We start from the raw sequence: 22609 nt of genomic DNA, 5'->3' as shown, positions 1-22609 counted from the left end.
GCAGCATCTGCCCATCAGTGTTATTACGTGTTCTCTCAACACGGGAACCGCAACTAGCAGTAACATGCGGGGGAGGGGGGAGATAAAAGCATCCTAATTATCGATCTGCACAAAATGCCATTTTTCGTTTTAGCTTGGCAGCTGTATTTATGAGACTTCATTCACAATAATTGTACAAGAAATCAATCCCATGGATATTACTTACGCATGGATGGGCAAGCTAAGTCCTAGAGATTTGATCCAGCTTTATCCACTTGTTTCTAAATGCAGCCCTGGTCCAAGCAACTGAATTTGGGGACAGAGGGGCAGGAATACTACCCTACCCACTAGAAAATGTTTCCAAGATTCAAATTGGGATCGGTAAGATGCGTTGTCAGTGCTACCCTTCTCCATTACCATTTCTGACCAAACTGGCTGTGCTCTCCAGTGTGATACAGAAATTCAGTTCAGTAGCCCTTGGGGATCACAACATTTACATAAGGTTGCACAAATAAGGCCAAATGGAGATTCCATAGATTCTATGAATGCCACAATCAGGTCAATGTATAGGTAATTGCACACACTCGATCTAATTTTTGCGTAAGAACAACAGGTGAACCACTTGGGCAATGAAGAAGCCAGCTTCTGGAGACTTGGGGCTTTGTCGCCTCATTGTCTACCTGAAAGAGTAAGAAATACATTAAGGATGGTCCATCCCAGACACTTATAGAATCTGTTGATTTCTTGAAACTTCTGGATGATTTTACAGAAGTCATAGTAGAGATATTGCCAGTATCCTTGTTAGCCTATACCAGTGATGGCGAACCTTTTAGAGACAGAGTGCCCAAACTGCAATCCAAAACCCACTTATTTATTGCTGGGTGCCTGGTGGGCGTGGCTGTGGTGGTCTCTCTCTCTCTCTCCAAACTACAAAGACAGATTTGTGAGGCATTTTGAGAATGAAATCCCTTATCTTCATGCTAACCTGACTTCAGTTCTTTATAGTTTGCTATAAAATGTCCCGTGCACTATCTAGCCTAAATCTGCAGGGTCACTTTTAGTTCAAGAAGTCCAAAGACAAGGACATTTGTAACTCTCTGGCCCATCATCTGAGCTCACTTGTACTTGCCAAAAGGAATGACTGGGCAAATCAAGAAAATAGATACAGGGGTACATGATGGAATGGTACCATTGATCTTAAGAAGGCAATGTTCTATCCGCTCCTGAAGAAGGCTTCCCCAGTTGTAGGGAATTTTGCCAACTGTTCCTCTATTAACAATGCCCCTTAAACAAAGTTTTTAAGAGAGTGATGTCTGTGCAGCTGCAGATGTACTTAGATATGCTGAACTTTTCAGTCTAGGCTCTAGTTTCAGACTGCCCTGATCGTCACAATAGATGACCCCCTTAAGAAAGTGCAATTCTTTTGAAACTACTTGATCTTTCCTCAACCTTTGATACTGCCAACGAGGGCTCCTTCTGGTCATTTATGTAAATTAGAGGCACTGTGTAATAAGGTTCTGATCTTACTTGCAGGGATGGTATCAGAAAGTAGTACAGGTAGTCCTCGACTTATGATCACAATTAAGCCCAAAATTTCTGTTGCTGAAACATTTGTTCAGTTAATGTTGTCCCATTTTACGATTTTTCTTTCCGCAGCTGTTAAGTGAATCACTGCAATTGTTAAGTTAGTAACACAGTTGTTAAGTGAGTCTGGCTTCTCCATTGACTTTGCTTGTTAAAAGGTCGCAAAAAATGATCACATGACCCCGGGATAATGCAAACGTAATAAATATGAATTAGTTGCCAAGCGTCTGAATCGTGATCATTTGACTATGAGGATGCAAGTGTGAAAAATAGTCAGAAGTCATTTTTTCCCCAGTGCCGTTGTAACTTTGAACAGTCACTAAATGAAGTGTTGTAAAGTCGAGTGACTGTGCTACTGTGTAGACCGGCAGCTGCAATAGAAGGCAGTAAAAGGCATTATTTTACCTTCAGTATTATTGAAATATACATGAGGATACTGGGAATAGTGAGTAGGCATTTTGGAGCTGGATGTCATTCATATGCTAAAGGCATTGAGTTCTTTTTCCCCCACAATATCTGAATCTGCTTCTCCATAAAACTGGAAACCTCACAATCTTTCATGATATAACACAACCCACTCTGCAAGACCGCCCAACATACACAGCCTCCAAATCTTAATGTGACAGCAGACTGTCTGTTCTTATGGTAAAGATGCATCTTTTCAACCTTAAATGTATTAACCCTGGTTTGGGATTTGAACCCTCAGGCCTGAAATGCTGTGCAAATAGAAAATGCACTCCTTTAATGCTAAACATTTGTCCCATTGCACATGGTACTTGTCAGACTTAAGACTTTTTATACACAACTATTGGCCCAATACAGAAAAGTCAGAATAGTTATAGATTAAATATACAAGGCCTGGGGAATATCAGGTTCAAACCCACATTCATCTATGAAGCTGAGGTGTTTCTAGGACATCAACTTGGCCTATCCCATGGTGGCGAACCTGTGGCACGCAGAGCCCTCTCTGTGGGCATATGCGCCATCACCCCAGTCCTAAGCCTTCAGCTGGGTTTTATAAAACCTTTTCGCTTTAGGCCTCCGCCGCCATGTGCAAAAAAAAAAATTCAATCAATTTCAACTTCTCGTGGGGAAAAAAAATCTCGCAAAGTTGGAATTGATTGATTGAACTTTTTAGTCCCACAGTCTGCCATTACCACTGCAGCCACGCCCACCCAATGGGCCACGCCCACCCAATGGGCCATGCGCACCCGGCACCCGACGATACATAAGTGACTTTTGGGTTCCAGTTTGGGCACTCGGTCTCTAAAAAGTTCGCCATCACTGGCCTAGTCTAAGATAAAAGATTGTTGGTGTACATAACAGGAGACCCCGGGGGGGGGGGGGAGGGAGAACAACAACAATTCGCTATATTCCTTGGAGGAAAAGCAGGAGAAGCTTGTGATAAATAACTATTGGGAAGAGCATACATAAACCATGTAATCAATGTAGTTTTCCTCTCTTCATTATGATTCTTTTGGGAGTTGGGTAAAGAAATAAAAAAGTGCCATATATTTAGATCTGTAAGAATAAGCAGGGGTAGTGGTAGTACATGCATGCATGCCAACTAAGAGCAAGGATTGCTAGGATGACTGGAATGGTAAAAAGCCTTCACAGGAAGTTTTTAAAAAAGTACTGAACAGTTTTACTCCACTCAAAACGGCCTATTGCCATTATAAATTACTTACACTCTCCTGACAAAAATGTGTGCGATTCTTTTATTGACTTCCTTCAGAATTTCTATTTTACTTAATAAAGTAAGTCATTGTTATTTATATTCGGCCTCAAATGCTGACAGTGTATTATCTAATAAGGTTGGGACTATTTCTTTCTTTTTGTGGGAAATTCCTATAAAGAACGAACTGCAGGCCTAGTGACATCAAACTGCCATGGGCTTTCCAGCAGGGAGGGAAATACATTATGGATTTATTTTCTAAGTACAATGTGTTAAAGGAAAAAAGTTGCACATTTGTTCCTTGCTTTCTTTGCACAACAGCAGTAAATCAGTTTCTCGATGGCCTGCCACTTAAATTAAGCAACCCAATTTTACACAAAGGAGGGGAGCTGAAGTCATCATAGTATTTATGATTGTTATCTCTATTCTAAAGGGTGGAGCACAACCAAATGTCCTTTTGTATCATACCCGTGTTCAGTAGTTTTAGCTTCAAAGAAAGAGAAAATAGTGTTCTGGGACTGGATCAACTGGTAAAAAGGTAAATAGGATTTGATGTGATTTTTACTCTGAATGCATCCTTTTTTTCCTGCCTTGCCCAAGTGACCAACATCTTCCAAACGTGTATTTTTTGATCACCACCCCCCCCAAAAAAAGTTAAAGAATAACTATCATGTTTCAAAACTAACAGGGCTTCCTCAGATACAAGAGCTGTGGGTTTGTATATAGCAGTGATGGCGAACGTTTTAGAGACTGAGTGCCCAAACTGCAACCCAAAACCCACTTATACATCATCGAGTGCTGGGTGGGTGTGGCCCATTGGGTGGGCGTGGCTGCAGTGGTAACGGCAAACTGGGTGGGACTAAAAAGTTCAATCAATCAATTCCAACTTTGCAAGAACTTTTTTCTTCCCCGCGAGAAGTTGAAATTGATTGATTGAACCTTTTTTTTTTTGCACATGGCGGCGGAGGCCTAAAGCGAAAAGGTTTTATAAAACCCAGCTGAAGGCCTAGGACTAGGGCGACGGCGCGAGTGCCCACAGAGAGGGCTCTGAGTGCCACCTCTGGCACCCGTGCCATAGGTTCGCCACCACTGGTATATAGTGAACTCAAGCGTAATAAAGAGTTTTCAGTTCAGAGTTTTCAGTTCATCTTTCTCCCTTGCAGCTTCCCCAGATCTGATCCAGAAAATCCTCCTCCTTCTCCTCTCCCTCACATATTTCAGGGAGTCATGGAACCGCCGGGAGAGTCAAATTTGCAATGAATGGCATTCTAAATCTTTTTCAAGTATACGAATGAAAAGAAAACCCGGATTTTACCAGTGTTTTAGTAAGAAATTGAATTCGCAGCAGACTAATAATAGGATTACTGAAATATGATCGATTTGGGGCTGCCCTTGAAGACCATCCCAAAGCTACAATGGCCCCCCCTAAGTTTACCCAGTTCATACCCCTGTTGCGCAAACTGCACGGACTCCCCAGTTTCTGGGTGCAATTCAAGGTACTGTTTATGAATTTTAAATCCCAAAGGGCACAGGATCAAGTTATTTGCGGGTAGCCTCTCCCAAAGAACACCTGTCATTCTAACAGACCAGACAGGGTAGGCATGCTGCTAGTGCTTTCCGTAAGATGCTGCCATCTTATGATACCTAGGAAATAGGCCTTTTCCGTGGCAGAACTGAAGAAGCTCCTTGGATGAGAAGCGAAACATCTTCAAGGAAAAACGAAGTCTAGTTGCCTTTTGAAAAAGCACCTTTGGGAAAAATCAGCAGTAAGAATCTCACTGTCAAGGATTCATTTGACAGAGCTTCAGAATGTTAAAAAAATATAATTGAGCATGGCAAATATAGATCATAGTAAGTACAGCCTCAAGCTTTTCAAATACTACAACGACAGTTCTAGTCCCAATAATCTGGCAAAATAAGTCTCATGAGCACTAAAGGCAAGATAAATTCAGAATAGACCTCAAAGCCAGCAACATAAGCCAAAAGAGAATCCCTATACGCAATGATATCATAACCCCACAGGTGGGGATGCCAGGTGTCTTTCAGTAGCTTCTGAAAAGAAATTTAAATACTAGCATACCTAATTGTGTGTTTTCTAGGGAAGATTATTCGAAACGAATTTAACTCAATACCCTGACTATATACTCCCAGGGGTTGGGGGCAGGTTAGTTGCCAAGCCCCCACTTGATGGGGTGTGTGGATTCATTGGCTTGTTAAGCGCATTAAAAATTAAGTTCATATTCAATCTGAGCACAAGAAGCCAGGAAACTGGTGATTTCAAACTAGATTGTTTTTCTGTTGTTGATCTAGGGCAGGGGGTGTCAAACTGGTGGCCCACAGACCAGTTGCATCATACAGAGGCTGTGCCCACCCCAGCTCTGGCAATGCAAAAAGTCGCCATATGTCGCGACACGTCACGTGACATGACGGGTTTGATACCCGTGATATCTAGAGTCTTTGTGCTCTACCACTTAGTGTGATTGTATCCATGAATTAGAATCACCTTTAGCATAAAGCTAGGCAACCCATTGGGTCATTGTTTCAGAGTCATTGTTGGGACATTGTTTCAGAGATAACTCCTTACCCAGAGAAACGGAATGACTAAGAGTGGGTAAAATGCAGTGGGAACAAGAGTGGCTTCTGACTTTCTGCTGGCTTCCCCATTGACCTTCCTTGTGGGAATCTTCAGAAAGCATCAGAAACAGTGGAATTTGGACACATTCTGGAAGTCCTTGTTGTTTGAGGTACCTTGTTGTTCAAAAATTGTTGCCCTACGATTAACCATTTTGCCCAGTAAAAGATCATAACAAGAAGAATCTTAGTAGTATAATACAGGGCTGTGGAGTCGGTAGATAAATGTTCCGACTCCGACTCCTCAGTTTTTTGTACTTCCGACTCCAGGTACCCAAAATTTCCTCCGACTCCAACTCCACAGCCAGGGCTGTGGAGTCGGTAGATAAATGTTCCGACTCCGACTCCTCAGTTTTTTGTACTTCCGACTCCAGGTACCCAAAATTTCCTCCGACTCCGACTCCTCGACTCCACAGCATATATATACTGTAGAGCCAGTTTGGTGTAGTGGTTAAACTGCTGGCCTAGAAAGCAGGAGGCTGTGAATTCTAGGCCATGAAAACCAGCTGAGTGACCTTGGGCCAGTTACTCTTTCTCTTAGTCTACCTTGCCTCACAGGGTACTTATGGATAAAATAGGAGGAGGCTGGTGTGTTGGATATGTTTGCCAGCTTGAGTTATTTGTAAAAATAATGAAGGCGGCATTAAAATAAAGCAAATAGTAAAAAATATCTGAAAGATTGTATTTTTAATACAGGCAGTCCTCGACTTACAACAGTTCGTTCAGTGACCATTCAAAGTTACACTGGCACTGGAAAAAGTGATTTATGACCATTTTTCACACTTACAACCGTTGCAGCATCCCCATGGTCACGTGATCAAAATTCAGATGCTTGGGAACGGATTCCTATTTAGGACGGTTGCAATGTCCTAGGATCATTTGATCACCTTTTGCAACCTTCTGACAAGCAAAGTCAATGGCGAAGCCAAATTCGCTTAACAACTGTGTTACTAACTTAATGACTGCAGTGATTCACTTAACAACTGTGTCAAGAAAGGTTATAAAATGGGACAAAACTCACTTAACAAATGTGTCATTTAGCAACAGAATTTTTGGACTCAATTGTAATCGTAAGTCAAGGACTACCTGTACCAGGAATGAGCAACATGTCATATTCCAACAGTTAAATTCAATTCCCAGCAGTCTCAGTAAGCATAACTAATGTGGGAGGCTGATGGAAGATTCAGCCAAATACGTCTGAGGATCACACAACAGGCTATCCCTGTTCTTAAGCAAACATTTATAAAGTTTTGGCAAGCAATAATGTAGTGGTTGGAGATGAATGTATCAATAAAGAGTAACAGAGAACTAAATCAATTTGACTAATTCACAAGATGAAATGGGAAACCATACGGGGCACTGTAAAGCCGCCCAACTGAAAAAGATGAGTATTTTATTAGTACTAGGTATTTCCGTATGCTTGCCTTGAATCATATCTTCTATAAATCTGAGGGAAGGACAAAGAAGTCCAGTTCTGTCTAAGAAGTTAACCTTCTATCTGTACTGAGAATCATTGGTATAATTATTAATCAAACTGGGAAGAGGACATCTAGGAAACTTGTAAAAGAGGTACTGTTCCTTCTCTCAAGGATTCATAAATTAACTATTGATGAACAATGGTTGGTTTCACTTCATTCTAATATGTGCCACACAAGAGTGGTAATGAGGTCATAATATCGCAGCTTTAAATAGTGGCTAAGTCACAGGTCGGCAACCTGGGGCTCCAGAGCCACATGCGGCTCTTTGAGCCTTCCCCTGTGGCTCCCAGCCTCCTCTGCCATTTGCAAAGAGAGACAAAGACAGAGAGAGGCACTTATGCTTCCCTGCTTCTCTCTCTGTCTCTCTCTCTCTGTGTTTGTGTGTGTGTGTGTGAAAAAGAGAATGGACTCACGGTGTTCTCTGAAAAGCTGAAAAGCTTTTTGGGCGGGGCTCCTCCCTTTGCTGCATCTCTGCAGGAAGCAGGAGGGGCAGGAGAGAGAGAGCTAGCTAGCCCAGCTATGCTGACTCAGGAATTGTGGGAGTTGAAGTCCATGAGTCATAAAAGAGCCGAGGTTGCCTACCCCTGAGCTTGTTGGAGAACAGCTTGCTAGGTGAGTAGAAGATCGGAGAGAGGGAGAGAGAGGGGGGGAGAGAGAAAGAGAAAGAAAGAAAGAAAGAAAGAAAGAAAGAAAGAAAGAAAGAAAGAAAGAAAGAAAGAAAGAAAGAAAGAAAGAAAGAAAGAAAGAAAGAAAGAAAGGTAGGTAGGTAAAAAAGGATATATGCAGTGTTATCTTCATTTTAGATGTCAAAAGGGTTTTGCGGCTCTCAATGTTTTGTTTTCGGTGGGAAACGGGTCCAAGTGGCTCTATGAGTGTTTTGGGTTGCCTACCCCTGGCCTAAGTCATTCGTGGTAGGATCATACTCTACTCCCATTTTCTAACACCAATAAAAATGTTTAACAAAAGACACCTCCTAGTGCAAAAAAAGCACCTGTTTCCTATTTTTTTCAGCCACCAAGACAAAAGAAAACTAACTGCTCTAATTATTAATGCCTTTGTCTCGACCCATCCCGATGCACTGGATCTATAGAACAAATGAGCCATATCCTGGCAATGGCTGCCATTAGATAGCTGGATAAAAAATAGGTAAGAGAGTCTCCAGGGATTTTACTCTGCTAGTCGTTGGCAATTATATGGGGCGGTGCTCATCTCCGTTTCAAGGCCACTGAGGCAGTGCTGTCTGAAGACATTGCTGTGGCCATGTGGCCAGCATGACATTACAGAGCACTGTTACCTTCCCACCAAAGTGGCAGGTACCTATTTGTCTACTCACATTTGCATCCTTTCGAACTGCTGGGTTGGCGGGAGTTGGGGAGAGAATTGGAGCTCGCCCTGTCGCGGGACACAGCTAGGACGCAAGCGTAAATAACTACAGAAGTAATAGGAGCAAGAATGACATTGTCATAAATGGATATCACCAGAAAAGAAAAAGGGCAAAGGGACAGCTTTTATGGTATATATCAAGTTTAAATAAGATAGCGCTCTGTTGAAAGAAAGCTATTTGAATATGGTATATATCAAGTTTAAATAAAGTAGCGCTCTGTTGAAAGAAAGCTATTTCAACCGGAAGTGCCAGGAAATTGAGTTCAATGGACAGTCTGACTTGGGGTAAAGTGAATCCTATATAGTTGGAATAAAGTGATAAAAGTGACAGATAAACTAACGAAAGCACAGATGTCAGGACAAAAGGCAGCACAACACATTACAGTCGATACTGTCCAGCAACTAATGAAAATAAGAGATGGGAGCTTTTGTACATGGCACCTTGAGTTATACAAAATAAAGGTGAGATATAAATACACAAGCTACTTCTCCATAATGATAAAACTCAAGAACTGCAAAATAATTCTCTTAAAAAGAAAAAAATACTTATAAAGATAGAAAGTATCTGGATGGCTTGTTTAAAAAAAAAAGCATGAATCTAGGAGACAAATGCTTCTTTTTCAGCCTCTGAAATGCAATAAATCCCATGACACAGATCATTATATCAAGAAAATATGAGATGTCTTTCCTGATAGTGTCTAGGTGTTTCTAAACTAACTAATTCTGTCATCGGCAAAACTGAAATGTGATTTTAAAAAAACCTATTTCCTTTTCTATACTCTCAAATTTCAGAGCACAGATTTTAGTGCAAGAACGTGAATAATAGCCGTAGTAATTTGGATCTCTTCATCACATGCAATCTTCCATCAATAAAGCAAAGAAAAGGAAGTTAGTACTGTATTATCATTCCCAAAAGCACAAAACTAACACATAAATCATCACAAATTTGACTCCAGGTAGACCTTAATGTTCCATTAAAGAGAACACAATCTCCATTAAAGAGAGTTCCAAATAGAAAACACAATTTCTGCAACAAACTGAGTTAGGCAGTCACAATTATTTACTAATTTCAAATAGTTAAGTTCATGTCAAGAAGTCTGTTGATGCAGTATACTTATACTTCCAACATTTCTGGCTAATGGACATGCTGGCTAGGGCTTTTGAGTTGCCTACTAATCCTTGCTAATAAGAATGACAGAAATTAAATATTTTCATTTTATATAAAACTGAGCTATGAGATTATAAACTGCACAAGGTTATCCAAATGGCAAACTAACTGATGAGTGGAAATTACAAAGTGAAAAGAATTCTAAAACTGGAACTGAATTTTCTTTGCTGATTTTCCGCAAGCATCTTTTCTATTGTTTTATTTTTATTTTGATAGCTTATTTATTCTTCCTGCTTTAAAGGGACTAAAAGCAACCCTCCCCCCTTGATTACAGAAAAGAAATGCACATTGTAAAAAGGAGGCACCAGAAATACAGTATATAGTCTTAAGCCACCTTGCATATTTACTAGAAACTGATTTTATGTAATTTTATATTATCTTGGACTAAAAGCTATATAAAATGAATGACGTTGAGGTACTGAAACGTCACACAGTCATATTGGTGCACTAGCTATTGTATATTTGACTGCTTATGTGCCACTATTTCTGACACATCAAATAGCAGGCTGAATGCAGGTTTTCCTTTCTCAGTGGCCATTGCAGTCTCTCAGCTCTACTTGAAATTATTTATGGACACCTTGATGAATATTCAAACAAAAAAAGGCAAGGTTTTCTGAGGTCAAACAGGGAAGCTGTATATAAACTCAGTGCTATTTATACATGACTCAATAGATTACCACAAGCTAAGAGAGTTTTGGTATTTGACTTTGTGATGGATGAATTCTGGTATACTGAATAAATGTAGATTAACCAATGCCAAAGAGCCTGAAGAAAGTGGGTAAAAAAATAAAAATCTGGATGGGCAAAGAAAAAACTTCCAAAGTATTCAAAGGACACAACTGACTTGATAATGATATCAAGACATTATGCAGGTAGGATTGCTGAATTTTCCTGAGCTATTTTTTTGTGCATGTGTGTGTGTGTGTTCCTTTGCTTATTATATATGGCAAGTTGTTCCATTTAATAACTCACACAATCATTGTATATTCTGCCAAAAATGAACAACCTTTTTCAAGATTTTTTAGGTATAGATAGATAGATAGATAGATAGATAGATAGATAGATAGATAGATAGATAGATAGATAGATAGATAGATAGATAGATGATAGACAGACAGACAGACAGACAGATAACCTTTACTGTCATTTTTTTTTACTGTGGGCACAACGGCACACATCAAAAATGAAATTTAATTGCCCGCTCTCAAAGTGAAAACACATACATGACACACCTAAAACATACTATATATACGATATGTATAAACCCACACCCCTTCATATACATAACAAAGAAATATTAAATACTGTCAGATCCCTCTGACATGGGCTGTTCAATATATCTTTATAGCTCCTGCTCATTTATTTGTACTAAAAAAAACTTTGTAGTTTTTAATCTGTATCTGACTGGTGGCCTTATAGCTATAATAAAATTTTATGTTGATGGTGTTTTTGTCTTGTTTTAAGTAATATTTTTTTAACAAAACTAGCTTAAAGCTACCAAACTGAAACCACAAAAGGAAGCCAAGCAGATGTGATCAATTACAAACTCCATAACATTATCATTAAGCTTTAATAAATTTGAATAAATAATTTAAATACAGGTAGTCCATGCATTAAGAACAACGGACTTAACATAGTTTCAAACAAGCTACCCATTATAGCACTGTACTTAAAATGGAGGACAGCTGACCAGCAACATGATCTGACTAAAAATGGCAGATGGTGTCCTCCAATAAACCACTAACACCATGCAATGCTTTCATGAGCATCACGAAGTAGTGTGTGTTTTTAATACACTGTTTCAATGGTTCGTGAAAGCATTGCAGTTTCAGCATTTGTTGACTTGAGGAAGGAGAGTGTCCACCATTTTGAGTTTGATTATGGGTACCCAGCCAGAACATTTCGCTACCTTCAGGATAGTGAGAGGTGAATTGCTCCATGTGAACTGAGTTCTAGTGGGTTCTCCTGAATTGGGTTTTCCCTGCTGGAAGTTGGTTTCCTCCATATTTTTCAGCTGAAACAAATCTTACAATCCTAGTCTATAATTTCTAAAACAATCTATCTGTAGGATCCAAAGTAAATCACACCTGATACTTTTCATACTTGTTGCTTCTCATGTAAGGGATTCACGTTAAATGAATTTAAATGCTTTAAATAATTGTCAATGCTTTAAAAGGCTTTTCAGTGTAGAAAGGGCAGCATAATTTAAGAACTCTTTATGCATTTATAAAAATAATAATAAAGTTGGAAGGGAACCTGGAGGTCATCAAGTCCAACCCCCTACTCAGGCAGGTAACCCTATACCATTTCGGACAAATGGCCGTCCAATCTCTTCTTAAAAACCTCGTGTTGGAGCATTCACCGCTTCTGGAGGCAGGTTGTTCCACTGGTTAATTGTTCTAACTGTCAGGAAGTTTCTCCTTAGTTCTAGGTTGCTTCTCTCTTTGGTTAGTTTCCATCCGTTGCTTCTTGTCCTGCCTTCAGGTGCTTTGGAGAATAGCTTGACTCCCTCTTCTTTGTAGCAACCCCTGAGATATTGGAACACTGCTATCATGTCCCCCCTCGTCCTTCTCTTCATTAAACTAGACATACCCAATTCCAGCAACCGTTCCTTATATGCTTTAGCCTCCAGTCCCCTAATCATCTTTGTTGCTCTTCTCTGTACTCTTTCTAGAGTCTCAACATCTTTTTTACATCGTGGTGACCAAAACTGGATGCAGGCAGTGTGAGATGAATTATGGAAACTGAATTCCAGTGATTAAACACGTGATTGAATTTTAGCTGAACTTTACCACAAGGTCAGCCTTGCTTAAAATACAGACAGGTTATTTCTTCTGAAATTACAGGTAGTCCTTGATTTACAATCACAACTGGGACCGAAACATTCATTTCTAAGTGATGTGGTTGTTGTGAGTTGTGCTTGATTTTTATGATCTTTTTCGCTGTGATCATTCAGCGAATCCAGCTTTCCCCATTAACTTTGCTCGACAGAACTCCCTGTGAAGATCACAAATGGCGATCATGTTTTTCCAGCACATTGAAACCTTTGGAAACACGTCAGTTCCAAGCATCCAAATATTGATGTGACGGCAGAGATGCTGTAACGGTCATAAACCATTTTTTTTCAGCACTATCATAACTTTGCTCATTAAACAAATGGTTGTAAGTCAAGGACTATCTGTATTCAAATAGAGAGCTCTATACTTGATCCACATTCTCTCTTTCTAGGGTCTGCAATTCGAGTTTGATACCGGCAGCTAGATTATAGCCAGAAATAGCTGCCAAGCAAGTTAGAACTCAACCCAGAAAAAAGTAATGATTACATTTTGGTTTGAAGAAAAGTCTGTATTTAAAACTTATAGAGATAAGTTTGAACTATCAGAGTGACCCTATAATTTTTTTTAAAAAAGAAACATCCATAGGATCATGATAAAAGAAAGTTGCCTGCCATTTTGAGTCAAGTCACGTTCCAGTTTTTTCTCTATTTACCATGCTTCCAAAGCAAAACTGCAACAAAGAAAAGGAAAATGATCATTACTGAAAATAAAGAGGAAATGACGAAACGTCCCAAAAAGGGTGAAATGCCATCCGATTTCAAAAAGCATTAGGCTATAGCCAGTCAATAATCAGAACAATTTTAACAGATAAAGAACAACGGAGCATGTAAGTACCTGCCCTGGTGAAAGCTACAATTATTATTAAGCCATGCAGTGGTTTAATCACTGAAACAGAAAGGATATCGATAATGTGGAGAGAGAACCAAAATCAGCATCAAATGCCCATTAGCCTTACTTTACTGCAAGAAAAGGCTGAAAGCCCTTTCAATGGCTTAAAACAGTGATGGCGAAACTTTTAGAGACCGGGTGCCCAAACTGCAACCCAAAACCCACTTATGTATCGTTGGGTGCCGGGTGGGCATGGCCCATTGGTGGGCGTGGCCCATTGGTGGGCGTGGCCCATTGGGTGGGTGTGGCCACGGTGGTAACAGCAGACTGAGTGGGACTAAAAAGTTCAATCAATCAATTCCAACTTTGCGAGATCTTTTTTTTTTCTGCGAGAAGTTGAAATTGATTGATTGAACCTTTTTTTTTTTTTTTGCACACAGCGGCAGAGGCCTAAAGTGAAAAGGTTTTATAAAACCCACCTGAATGCCTAGGACTCGGGCGATGGCGTGCGTGCCCATAGAGAGGGCTCTGTGTGCCACCTGTGGCACACGTGCCATAGGTTCGCCACCACGGGCTTAAAAGTTGCAGGGACAGCAAATAAAGGTGATTTTTGATGAAGAGTATTTTGGGAGAAGGTTCAATCGTTTCAAAATGAGGGCAAATTTACATACCATTAAAGTGCAAGGAGAAACAGTAAATGCTGATGTAAGCACTACACATGATTTTCCTGACATGTTTAAGGTTATTATTGAGGAAGGAAGTTATTTGCTAGACCAAATATTTAACATAGATCAGAGTGGCTTTTTTGGAGGGGGGGGACACCTGAAAGGACCTACATCAGTGACGGCGAACCTTTTAGAGACCGAGTGCCCAAACTGCAACCCAAAACCCACTTATGTATCGTCGGGTGCTGGGTGGGCGTGGCCCATTGGGTGGGCGTGGCTGCGGTGGTAAACGCAGGCTGGGTGGGACTAAAAAGTTCAATCAATCAATTTCAACTTTGCAAGATCTTTTTCTTTCCCGCGAGAAGTTGAAATTGATTGATTGACTGAACCTTTTTTTTTTTGCACACGGCAGCAGGGGCCTAAAGCGAAAAGGTTTTATAAAACTCAGTTGAAGGCCTAGGACTGGGGCGATGGCACGTGTGCCCACAGAGAGAGCTCTGCGTGCCACCGTGGTTCGCCACCACGGACCTACATTATAAAGGAGGAAAAAAGTGCACCAGGGTGCATGGCATCAAAGGATAAGCTATTGTTAATGCTTGGGATGACACATCAAGGAATTTCAAGTTCAAGCCTTTGCTTGTTTATGACTGCCTAAATCCGAGAACACTTTACCATATCATTAAAGCATCTTTTCTTATTATTATTTGGAAGGCAAAAATGCAAAGGCCTGGGCTATAACTGCCATTTTTCAAGAATGGTTCTTAAACCATTTGGTCCCTGCTGTTGAATGCTATTGCTTGGCCCAGCAAATTCCTTTTAAGTTTCTCCTTGTGCTTGACAATGCACTGGTGATGGACATCCAGACACTTTAGATAACCTTCACCCCAATGTAAAGATGGTATTTTTATCCTCCAACACCACACTGCTACTTCAACCGCGCCCTCAAGACATGGCTCTTCCAACAAGCGGGCCTGGCCTAGGGAGGATTTTTAAATTGGGTTTTTTAGGAATTTTAATTATCACAACACTAAAATATTGGTTTTAATTTGGTTTTATTCGGTGGGGTGTGTGGGTCTCTCTTTGTTTTTAATAATGTTGTGAGCCGCCCTGAGTCCTTCGGGAGAAGGGCGGGATACAAATTGGAATAATAAATAAATAAATAAATAAATTTACGGCAGACCTTCTCACAAGCAGTCAAGGCTACTCATCAGGATGTGATGAGCTTAAGGGAGTTCTGGAGGAATTACAACATCTGTGATGCAATCAAAAATACTGCTGATTCTTGGGATGAAATGAAGCAGTCAAATATGAAAGGAGTGTGGAACAAATTGTGCCCTCAATTTGTTCATGCTTCTCAGGAGTTTACAGCTCACTACACTGCAAAAGCCAGGCAAGCTGTGGTTGACATTGGTAATCAGCTGCAGTTAGATATCAGTGCAAAAGATGTCATACAGTTACTCGACTCCCCTGCCGAAGAACTGACCAATGAAGATCTTATGGACTTAAAGCAGCAGCTGATAGCATTTGAGGAAGAAGACTGGGGCATACAAATCCAGAACTGGAAAAAGGTTTTGACAAAAGGCTTAGCTCAAGACTTTGTCTCATTGAAGCAGGGATGGCAAATTTAAAGGAGCAAGATCCTAATATAGAGAGATTCACAAAGTTTAACAAACAATTACGGAGGGCTTGAGCTGCTACAAGGCCATTTATGATGAGACCCCCCAAAAAAGCTGTGTCCAACCTCCCTTGATGCCTACTTCAAGAAACTGACACCACTAGTTAACCTGTCCCTCCAGCAATAGGTTCAAATCTTGACTTTCTAGCATCAGGCTCAACACCTTCAACAACAGCCATCTACTGTTAAGCTTTAATCATGATTTCTTTGTCTAAACTATTTTTAAAAGTGTTTTTTTATTATTATTATTATGGTTGGTCACATAGTCAGCCAGAGTTTAGACTGGATTACACTATATTATTATTACTATTATTATATACTATATATCAGTTATGGCAAACTTTAGAGACCAAGTGCCCAAACTGCAACCCAAAACCCAATTATTTATCGCCGGGTGCCAGGTGGGCGTAGCTGCAAATTTAGGCCCTTGAGCTGAAATGACAGTCTTGTACTTTTAAGTCTGAGATTGTACGGTATTGGCATCATATCTAGCATGCCCTATATGGCTAAGAAAAATACCTCTCACAGACCTTATTGGGAATAAAATCTATAGTAGATCCAGCTCTTTTGCAGTGGAGCTCTCCAGGTTACTTGAATATACATACACTGACTTGGCTCATTGATTATTTTAAGCCATGGTATCACTATTACTTGAGTATATTTACTCAAGTTTGTAACAACTAGATTTACCCAACACTAAGTTCATCATGGCTTTGGACAATTAGTGAACCTAGCAAAGCTGTCCAAAACCACTGTGGACATTGTAGCCTTCTTATAAAACCCAACTATTCTGACTCAAAGACACAGAGGAAATCCTTTGAATCATAAATAACTGACAAATCTAGGTCATTTGATATTATCTTTTTCCCTATAATCTTCTTTCTCCTATGTACAAAATTTAAATACACTTCAAATCAGACACTTTCAAAAACACAAGTTATTCTTGTAATATGAGGTCCAATTTTTAAAACGGAAAGGCAAAATAATTTTCCAAAAGGAATATATCTGTATCAACACACTTGAACTTTAAAATGTAAATCTAAGCACTTAAGAGAGACAAACAGTAAAAGTCAAAATGACAAATGTCACTTGCTCTCATCAGTTGAGAGCCAAAAGCTAAGCTACAAGAAAAAACTAGGCTTTGACTGTTTGATTTAATAAAGGAGCTTTAGATCATATGGGACCACTTCCAAAACACCTCTTCCCAACACTGGGCCATTTCTTCTTCCAAGTTTGGTTGTTTGCTCTGGAAGCTGTTCTCTGCCATCTTTGTTTGCAACTGCTTTCCTTCACATTCTTCACACAGAAGCAACATGACTATGCATGCACACAACACATGTGAAAGCAGCAGAAAGCAGCTTTCCAAAACAACTGTGATAAATTAGGGGAAAATGTGGCTGCTTTAATGATCCATACAGAGGTATTTTGTATATGATCTCTTTTAAAGGAGTTCTAAAGTCCTTTTTAAAAAAGCAGTATATGATTCCAAGTACAAAGCCTCATAACTACTTGCAGCATCTCTATTTCCTGCCCTGGGATAACGTGCTTAATTTTGTTAGTGCTTATTTAGTTTGATACAATATCTATATTGTTTGAATGCTCAAAATTAAATATATTTTGATAATATAACTGTTATGATCAAGCCATGTCATTAAGTTATGGTAATATCAGAATGAATGCTAATTTAAAGTTTTCCTTTAGCTCTCTTCCTATACACTGCAGACATCCTGCACAATATTTGGAGAAGGGTGACTAAGGAGAACATACAAAGTGACACAACTGATGAGCTATATTAGGATTATAAAATAAAAATATAAAATTCGTTGCAAGATTTTTATGAAACAGAATTCATGGCTCCTCACCTTTTGCAAATTCAGACATTCTCAGAGTAGAAACTATTATGTGGATATCTGTCCAAGAACAAAAATCATGGACGTCCAGAAGAGCAAGCAGAAAAATCAAAAGAAGATCCAAAAGAAAAGCTTATATTAATTTCCAAGCTTCTTATACAGATTTCCAAAGCCACTCATGCTTTTGGCAGTCAAGAGGAATACACTCTAACTTCATTAGAAGTACTGAGTCACCAATGTTCTGTCCTATACAGGTTGTTAACAGGATACATAATAGTGTATCAGCAGCAAAAGTCCCAATATTATGAAGGATTTGTGTTTAAAAAGAGGTGAAAGGCATTGCTTATTTGGCCAATATCTCCCTTAAAAATGCAAAGAAACCAGAGAATTAGATGAATTCTGCATTTCTATAGAATGCAAGGAAGACAAAAGAACAGTTGCAGATTCTCCCCTGTGAGGCATCACCTTATGACCTTGAGACTCAGCCATGGCAGGCCGAAACAAAGCAACTTTCTAGTCTTAACACTGAGTCGCCAAGTTAGAAACCTAGCATCCAGAAGCAGATTGGGTTTTAACATTTGTAACAGAAAACTGCATTATGTACATGGTCACAAATAGACTACATAACTAAACACATAATTTAGTCTATGTTGATTACACAGCAGTAAATAGAGAGCACTGAAAAATGTTTCAAACAACCTTTCAGTACTACACAAAGACATAAACATATACAAAGATCCTGGGTGGTTTAATTTAACTTTTCATATGTGGCAGAAGAGATGGATCCTAGAATCAGACTCAAACAAGTCAAAGCATATGATCTCATGTCACCACACAACTCAAAGAGCCTGATACCACAGTTCCTCTGGCATCCTTTGTCTCTTCATGTCAAATGTGGAAAAGAAAATTTATTTCAGTAGGACCACAAAACTCTTCCAAACTCTTCCAACTAATGAGAGCTTAAACTAAAATGCAAACATCAGCTCCATTATTTCTTTCAATGACCCAGTATTAATTGTTTCTGCCCTGAAGATAGTGATTTCCCTCAAAAACAGCCCTATTTTTCAAAATCTGTCACATTTAGTCAAGGATGTTGCTTCATGACCTTAAGGAACAAACACCCCCACTATTCTTGCTGCCAAACACCCCATATGGCTTCCTCATATTGCCAGTTTTATCTTACTATCACTAAATGCTTTTGTTGTATAGCCATCCCTGATATAATTGTCTTAATCTTTCATGAATCCCACACATTTCCTTTTAGATGACCTGAATCTCCAACCCCCTAATCTTACAGGATAATAGCTCTATTATGAACAAGATCATTTCTCAAGGTTTATGGAGATTCTCAATCAACCAGGTCATGGTTTTCCCAAAAGGGAACTGGACCTTATAAGTTTCAAAAAAGTCCAGCTGCCTTTTGGAAAAAGCACCTTTGGGAAAATCATTTCTACCCACTCTCACTTTATACAGCATGTATAATTTTACAGAGCATTTCTATTATACCCTCCCTTTTTACATCTGCCTCTGCTTATCTTGAAAAAGTGAAAGAAAGAAGCAGGTCCTTATATGCCAGGTCCCCACACAACTCTTCTATCTTGCTCTCAAGCCCTTTGGGCCTCAATTGATCAGAAAGGAGACTACAGGTAGTCCTCAATTTACAACAGTTCATTTAGTGACCATTCAAAGTTACAACGGCGCTGCAAAAGTGATTTATGACCATTTTTCACACTTACAGCCATTGCAGCCATCCCTATAGTCATGTGATCAAAATTCAGATGCTTGGCAACTGGCATGTATTTATGATGGCTGCAGTGCCCCAGGGTCATGTGATCACGTTTTGCGATCCTCTTACCAGCAAAGTCAATGGGGAAGCCAGATTCACTTAACAACCGTATTACTAACACCTGCAGTGATTCACTTTACAACTGTGGCAAGAACAGTAAAGCGGGGCAACATTTACTTATCCAATGTTTCACTTAGCAACAGAAATGTGGGGCTCAATTGTGGACGTAAGTCGAGGACTACCGGTAAAAGGAGGACTTTTTAAAAATGCAGTAGCCATCTTTCTCAACTTCCTTCTCTCTCCACAGCATGCGGTCCCCTGGTACACAGGGAGAGGCCGAAGAGGTCAGGGTTACCCCGGGAAAGAGAAAAAGAGCCACGGCACTTGGCGATCCCATCCCATCTCTCTCTCTCTCTGAACAGAGGTAGGTATTTTATACCAGGCTCTCCCAACTAATCGGGAGGCTGCACAATTCCCAGCAAGGCCTCACCAATTCACCTGGCTGGGCGGGTGCGGAGGCGCTTTAAAAACGAGCGAAGGGTGGCTTTTCCTTGGGGACACCCTCTAGCGATGCCCCCATAAAAGAGGGGGCGGTTAGCTTCTCTGAGGCGATCGGTCTTCCGCTTTCCCGGCTTTCCTCTTTTTGAGTCAAAAGACACCGAGCAGGGAGGGCCTTCCCTCCCACTCCTCGGATGCTCCATGCCCTGAGAAAGGGAGTCTCTTCCTTCCCCCCCCCGCCCCTTCGACGGAGACTCTCTGTGGGGGGGGCTCCCCTTGAGACGGGGAAAACCTTCGCTAACCACGTGACCCTACCCCCCCCACACGCGGTCGCCTGTCGCTTTCCCTCACGTGCCACCTCTCTCTCTCCCCCCCCCCACCGCAGAGCTCGTTCGCCTTCAGGGCCTCACCCGATCTCGTCGGCGCCCCCGACGCTATTCATGGCGGCGACGGGGGCAGAACGGCCTGGGGGGTAGGCCCGGCTCGCTGCCCCTCCGCTCTTCTTCCTTCTCCTCCTCCTCCTCCGGCGGCGCTGCGGTGAGAGGCGGTGGCGGGTCCCTAACGCCGCTTTCCTCCCGTCCGCTTCTTCTCCTGGGGTTCACCGCCTGCCACAGGCGCCCTCGGAGCTCCAGGCGCCGCCGCCGTCCTCGCCGCCGTTGCCGCCTTCGGCTTTACCTCACAACTAGAGGGGCCCGGCGACAGTCAGCCAGCTAGCCGCCGCCGCCGTCGCGCGCCTGCGCAAGCGCACGCGCGCGCGCCGCCTGGCGTCCTCTTTCCCCCCTCCCCCCCGCCCAATCTCCTTCCCAGTCTCTTGCCGCCACCAACCGCCGCTACAAGTAGAAGCCGGCTAATACGCCTGCGCAGTAGGGCCGCGAGACCCTTTCTCCCCCCTCCCCCCTCTCCTTTCCTTTCTCCCTCCCAGCAGCCGCTAAGAATATCATTGGCTGCTACGGGGTTTCCGGTAGTGCAGGCGGGCGGGAGGATACGAGGAGGCGGGGAAGCACAGATCGTCTGGAGGACTGTACGCTTTGTTAGGAGCGGGTAGAGTGGTGCACGCGGTCTAACTTCCGTTTTAAAGAACAAGGAGCATGATGGAGAATGTAGTTACCGTACTTTTCTTTCTGGGTTTTTTTTTTTGGTTTTTTTTAAGGAAGTGGACCGTTTGAGTGTGTTGGGCCATTGAGGAAGTGTAGTCCGTTGAAGAAGGAAATTATGGTTTTGATTCCGCGTCTCTGTATTTGGTTTAAGACAAGGGGTTCCCAACCGGGGGTGCGAGATGATATTTCAGGGGGGGTGCGAAAATTTGGGTTTTCAAAATTATAGTGTACTAGTTGTACCCGGCCACGCGTTGCTGTGGCTCAGTCTGGTTAAATGGAAAAGAAAGAAAAGAGAAAGCGCACGTTTGTGTCACAGGTGTGACATCTATATAATCGTAGGTATTTACTAATAATAACACTAAAAACACTAAAAGAGTAGGTATATAAAAACACGCGCTTATTTGAATGCAACGTTGTGTCAAAATTTCAAAGCAATCGGTGAAGAATTTTCGGAGATTTAAGATTTTGAACAAACGAACGTTTACATTTTTATTTATAGATATGCATAATTCATTGCCGTTATTTCGAACTTTTGTAAGGGGTGCGAGAATATATCACAGGGGTCTTGAAACTTGGCCCTTTTATGACTTGTGGACTTCAACTCCCAGAACTCCTCAGCCAGGCCCGCTGGCTGAGGAATTCTGGGAGTTGAAGTCCACAAGTCATAAAAGGGCCAAGTTTCAAGACCCCTGATATATCAGAAGCGTTCTAGGGGTTGGGAACCTCTGATTTAAGAGGACGAAGGAGAAGTGGGAAAGGAATGGAAGCGCCTGTACGTGGGTTGGAATCTGTAGAACTGAGAAGAAATGATTTAACATAGACATAGAACATAGAATTCTTTATTGATATAATGATATAGGGATGATATAGGGGGCTGGACTAGAAGGCCTCCAAGGTCCCTTCCAGCTCTATTCTGATCGATTGATTGATTGGTGAAGTGTGATTGGACACACGAGAAATTTATTTATTAGAGAAAAAAGTAATATCGATTAATGAGTAGGTTGTCCTAGCTGTGAAACCCGTCAACGTGATAAAAAACAAAACAGCAAAGTATTGTTTACATACAAAGTTACGGAAAGAACAACAAAATATTGTCATGCGATTAACACAGCAGCAGTTTTCAAGCTAACGTGCTAATTCTTTACAACAATCTTAACTTGGTGGCTTATGAGTAGTGTGGATGATGGGAACTGTACTTCCCACCTCAAGAGATTCATGTAGAATAATGAAATTAAATTCAGCCAATATTTTAGGTATAAGATGAGTGGCATTATACAGGTCCTCAGTGGAAGGCAGGCTGGTTGCAATTGTTTTTTCTGCAGTGCTAACTATCCGTTGAAGTCTGTGTCTGTCTTGTGTGGTTGCAGACAGTTATAGAGGTGCAAATTCCTTTCTAGAACTGTATAAGCAGGTCCTTGGGTAGTCTGAGCTTTCTGAGTTGGCGCAGGAAAAACCTTCTTTGTTGTGCTTTTTCG

General features: G+C 41.1%; 1 protein-coding gene across 1 annotated transcript in view; it reads right to left on the bottom strand.

Moving 5' to 3' along the window:
- Positions 1 to 20479, bottom strand: part of DAZAP1 (DAZ associated protein 1) — a 62016-nt gene extending 41537 nt beyond the window's left edge. The window contains exon 1 of the mRNA XM_015810680.1: positions 20448 to 20479. Coding sequence (XP_015666166.1) covers positions 20448 to 20479 — 32 coding nt within the window. The remainder of the gene's footprint in view (positions 1 to 20447) is intronic.
- Between the last annotated feature and the right edge of the window lie 2130 nt (positions 20480 to 22609).

This window comes from Protobothrops mucrosquamatus, unplaced genomic scaffold (genome assembly GCF_001527695.2).
Source record: "Protobothrops mucrosquamatus isolate PMUCROS unplaced genomic scaffold, P.Mucros_1.0 scaffold14, whole genome shotgun sequence".
Classification (NCBI taxonomy): domain Eukaryota; kingdom Metazoa; phylum Chordata; class Lepidosauria; order Squamata; family Viperidae; genus Protobothrops; species Protobothrops mucrosquamatus.
The sequence above is the reverse complement of the archived record's forward strand: the minus strand, read 5'-3'. Positions and strand labels throughout refer to the sequence as shown.